Genomic DNA, 4,944 nt, shown 5'->3' on the forward strand with positions numbered 1-4,944 from the left:
CCTCAACTTCACTCCCTCCTCTCCCTTTCACACCCCTTTTACTAATATTTCTTCACTCATTCTTTTCATGTGTTCCAACCACCTAAATATTCTTTCATCAGTCCTATCTGCCATTGTCTTTGCCACCGTTTTAATGATCTACCAACAAAATATCATTATTATTCTTTTTCAAGTGGGACGACTAAATTTCCTTACAATCACCTTCATGAGAAAATGACATCTGTATAAAGGTAGAGCCAAATAGTCATCGTGCAGGAAATATACTTTATTTCACGTATACAAAAATAACATCTGAAAAAATAACATCGTTTCAATAAATACTCATAGTAAGGAGGATCATGTATGAGTCCAAATTTCTCTATTTTCTACTTGTACTGAGCAAAGCACAATGTAAAAAATCGACAACGGAAAGATAACTTTTCACATTAAGCAATGTTAGAGGATGTAGAAGTGGACTGGAGGGTTTTTGAAGAAGACTCCTGATTGATTTTCCCAACAAAAGACGACTCGTGGTAGGAGCTCTGCTCGGACCATCCACTGGTTGTCTTTGTGGTATTCGTCATGATGGTGCTGAGACCCTCATGCACCTTGTTGGGAATAGTGGTGACTCGAGACTTGTCCTCCTCCTTGTTACATTCCTCCGTTTGGACTGTGGAAACAACCTTCTTCTTTGGTGCCTTGATGGTGAGGACGCCGTCGGAGGAGAGAGCTGAAGTGACGGCTTCCATGTTCACCAAGGTCGGGAAAGTAATACAACGACGGAAGCTTCGGCTGGACGAAGAATTGCTTTCCTTCTTTTCAGTGCTGCTTTCGACCACCAGCTTCTGTCCATCAACCTTCACCTTCACCTCCCCTTCCATGAAGTCGCTCATGTCCATTACCACCTGCAAGTGAAAAAAAGGAAATTGTATAATCGCAATGATTACACAATATCTATAATTGCCTAATCAGATTTCATTGTCTTACTCTGTATCCTATGGATGTCTTCAAATGATTCAAAACTGTGACGTCTATACATTTTCATTACTTACCTTATACTCTGTTTCTTGGTTAGAGATCTGTATAGCTTGACTTTCGTCTACGGAAATGGATTTGCGAAGAGCCTTGTAGGACTTCAAGTGATCGTCGAAGGAAGATTTCATTCCATATTTTTCGAGGACAGTGGACACTGCCGACTGGAAGTCCTTGCGGTTGTTACTGAAGAAAGGATCCTGGAAGAAGTCTCCTCGATTTTCAATGGGAAGTGGTGTTGTGACTTCAGATTGGAAAGCAAGTGAGGTACTTGCCTTTTCTTTGTCTGATTTAAGGTGCATTTTGGTGTCTTTCTGCTGAGAACTTAGGGTTTGCGATTTGGTAGTTTTCGATTGCTTGCAAACTTCGACTTTCTGCTCCTGTTTTTTTGTAACTAGTGAATGCTCCTGCCCAGTAAGTTCCTCCAAAGGGTGCCCCACTTCTCTTTTAGTTTCCTGCGGCCTCACTCCTATAGGTTCTTCTTTACTTGGAGCTTCCTTCTTCTTCGGCAGATCCTTCTGATGCGTTTGTATATCAGACATCTTCTTTTCTTCGTCCTTCTGACTACAAGAATTGGCCTCGTTCCCTTGATGGTCAGCCTTACCAGCGATCGGAATGGAAACTTCGACTGCACTTTCTTTGAGTGCGTTGATATTCTTTTTCACTAATATTGTGAGAATCCCGTCGGAAGATAGTGCTGCTGTAACATCACTGATGTGAGCCTGAATGGGCAAAGAAAACCGACGACGGAAAGAGTGAGAGGACACTGAGCCACCCGAGGTTTTCTTCACGCTTCCTTCCACCACCAAACTCCTTCCGACGCCTTTGACCGTTACGTCACCTTCCTTGAAATCTTGTACGTCCAACACGATCTGCAGGGATTAAATGAAAAATAATTATATTACCACATGTTGTCTTCATTGAAAAAGAAAAAGAAAATATATAGATATGTGTACTGAAATTATGGTGACTTCTTGTAAAGAAACTTACCTTGTGATATGTGTCGTCCTCGGACATGGTGACTGCTTGAGTTTCATCTACAAGTTTGTCTTTGCGGAGGGACCTGTACTTCTTCCTTGCTTCCAGAGATGAGGTTTCGATATCGTGGCTTCGTAGGACACTCTCCATAGCTGCCTCGAAGTCCTTGTGTGCGTGGTTGAAGAAAGAATCGTCGAAGAAGGAGCCTCGTAGTACTAGTGGGAGTGGGGTTTCAAGTCCAAGCTCCTTGGTGTCACCTGTCATGTCATGGTTTGGAACTTCTTTCGTGGTATCAAGCTTAGGGGAAGGCTTTCTGGATGTCGACTGATTGTCGGTGTTGTATTTATTAATTCTGTGTGATTCTGTGTGAGACTCTGCATTTGTGTTTGAAGACTTAACTACATTCACCTCTGAAGAGTTGTTCTTCTGAATAAAAGATGTTTGTTTCTCAGTGACTGATTGCTGCTGCTTCTGAAAACAATATACAACCAATAAGAAGAGATATCCCTGATCTAGAATAGTTTAACTTTTCTTAAATAATATACATTTCCCTCCTGACCTCGTAGATAGGAAGACGACTTACCGTTTTGGGAGCTGTGATGGTGAGGATTCCATCGGAGGAGATGGTGGACGTGACAGCCTTGGGGTCCACGGACTTCGGAAGGGAGAATCTTTGACGGAAGCTGTGACTGGAGGTTGAGCCCCCCTGTTTCCTCTCGATCCGCCCTTCAGTAACTACGCTGTCATCCACGACCTTGACGGACAGTTCGCCGTCCCTGAAGTCCTTGACGTCTAACACAAACTACAGGGGATGAAAAGAATAACACATTATACAGAATGCCACTAGCTTGATTTCACAACCAGACTATAAGCTTCTTTCTAAGAAGAAATTCCATCGAGGAACCATCTCCTTACCTTTCTAGCGTTGACTTCATCAGTGACTGAAACTGCCTGGTTGTCTGTTTTGAGTTCCTTTTGTCGCAGACTTCTGTAGGAGGACACAGGATTTTTTGAGCTCAGACCGCATTTCTCTGTGATCTCCTTGACGGCCATCTCGAAGTGACGACGGCTCTCTTCGAAGAAGGAGTCGTGGAAGAAACGGAGATCCGTGGGGATGATGGGAAGGATCACTTCTTGACTTGGTACAGGCATTTTGTGTGATGAAGTTCTTGATTAGATAAACACTCAGCAAATCACTATGTCAGGTACTATATGACGACTCTGTTACACTATATGAATCCGAATGAAGTAAGTATAGTCGTGAAAAAGATGAGTTCTTCGAGGTCTGTTTCTTTGCGAGTTCGGTGTCGTCGATCTGTGAACTGGCGGTGGCTAGAAGGAGCGACGGTTTTATAGCGCGGTGGTCGGCACTGAGCCAAGATGTCTACCTACGTCACACCCACGAGATTATTCTTTCTTCTCAGTACCCATTTTCTTGTATGAATATGTTATTGTTACATTTTGTTTGTCCTACACTTTATACCTCATATCACCTGATTTCATGTTTATCTCAATACTACATATTTAGAGGAATCCCTTTATTGGATGACCTAATATGGGTAAAGTTTCCTATGCAACGAACATCATTACACCGGTTGTAAGGATTTAATTTCAGAGACGAAAATAAAAACAAAGACGAAGAAAAAGGGGAAGACTATGCTGACAACTATATCATCATGACGATGACGATGACAATGACAACGATGATGAAGACTGTGACAAAGATGATGGTGAAAACAATGACTACAATGATGATTATGATAATGAGGAGGAGGGGGAGGAGAAGGAGGAATAGAATATTTAGCTGATGAACAATTTCTGAAAAAAAGTCTTGATAGATCGAAGCCTTGTTTTGTCCAGAGTTAAACCATCAGCTAACGAGAATAGCTTTAAAATAACACACACACACACATACACACACACACACACACACACACACACACACACACACACACACACACACACACACACACACACACACAAAAAAAAAAAAAAAAAAAAGGAACCGACCCTGATCTAACTCAACCTGTTTTTTGTTTTTGTTTTTTCTGTCTAATTAAATGAAGAGAATGATCCAAAAGGGAATGTTCTGGACACAGAAAAACCATAACCTAAAGAAGCCAGAAACAATACTTCATAATAAATGGAAGCAGATATTTCTCTTTCACAATTCACTGGACTATTCCAGAAGTTAGAAGCAGGGCAGGTGTGACGTCATACCTACTCGTCATGGACTGTGGCAAATAAACGCCCATATAAGGTGAGTGACGTCATGATTTCGTCTACGCCAACAACAGATCAGCTGAGTGAAGACCTACGCCCAGACTCATATTAAGTCTTCTACACATACGTGGACGCACAGACAGACAGACAGACAGACAGTGAAAGAAACAAAATTAAACAATATATGAAACAGTAATTCTCTTTTATTAGATCTATCCTGGAACTTAATTTCAGTTTTATGTGCTCACTACTATCACAGCTTAATACCTGGCTATATAGAAATTTTATGTGCTCACTACTATCACAGCTTAATACCTGGCAGTATAGATATTTATGAAAATCAAATCATATGCTACAATGGAATGGCATGTTTTTAGCGATAAAAAAAAATCTATCTTGTAGTGTAAAGAATGATCAGATTTGCCCAGTAGTAATAAATCGTCACAATTAACCTTTTCAATGACACACTTAGGCCGCGATGGAAAAATACCTGTATTTTGTTGTACATAACCATTGTTTACAAACCTTGTGGCATCTGGGAAGCGTATTGTCAACGTGCCGCAGGATTGTGTACAGACACAATGTGAAAGAAAAATTAATGGGTCACGTATACTACTCTATCTTTTATCTTATTCATTTCTTTATTTATTTATATTTTTTAGTGCCCAAAGACAGCATTGCAGAACAAAACTGTGCACGGTAAGCACAAATGATGAACTAATATGAAAACTT

The 4,944-nt window shown here is 40.9% G+C and overlaps 1 protein-coding gene across 2 annotated transcripts; it reads right to left on the reverse strand.

The window, feature by feature from the left end:
• Positions 1-250: 250 nt before the first annotated feature.
• Positions 251-3,320, reverse strand: LOC143037437 (uncharacterized). Of its 2 annotated transcripts, none has more exons than XM_076205665.1 (5): positions 2,905-3,320; positions 2,573-2,791; positions 2,002-2,457; positions 1,032-1,883; positions 251-884 (listed from the first exon to the last, which is right to left on the reverse strand). In XM_076205665.1, exons 1-5 carry the CDS (start codon positions 3,139-3,141, stop codon positions 426-428), a joined length of 2,223 nt encoding a protein of 740 aa, XP_076061780.1. In that variant the 5' UTR covers positions 3,142-3,320; the 3' UTR covers positions 251-425. The 2 variants fall into 2 exon arrangements, with proteins under 2 accessions (XP_076061780.1, XP_076061773.1); XM_076205658.1 differs by having other exon boundaries at positions 2,002-2,460.
• Positions 3,321-4,944: the final 1,624 nt, after the last annotated feature.

The sequence above is a fragment of the Oratosquilla oratoria genome, chromosome 2 (genome assembly GCF_046742065.1).
Source record: "Oratosquilla oratoria isolate Oo_2021 chromosome 2, ASM4674206v1, whole genome shotgun sequence".
Lineage (NCBI taxonomy): Eukaryota > Metazoa > Arthropoda > Malacostraca > Stomatopoda > Squillidae > Oratosquilla > Oratosquilla oratoria.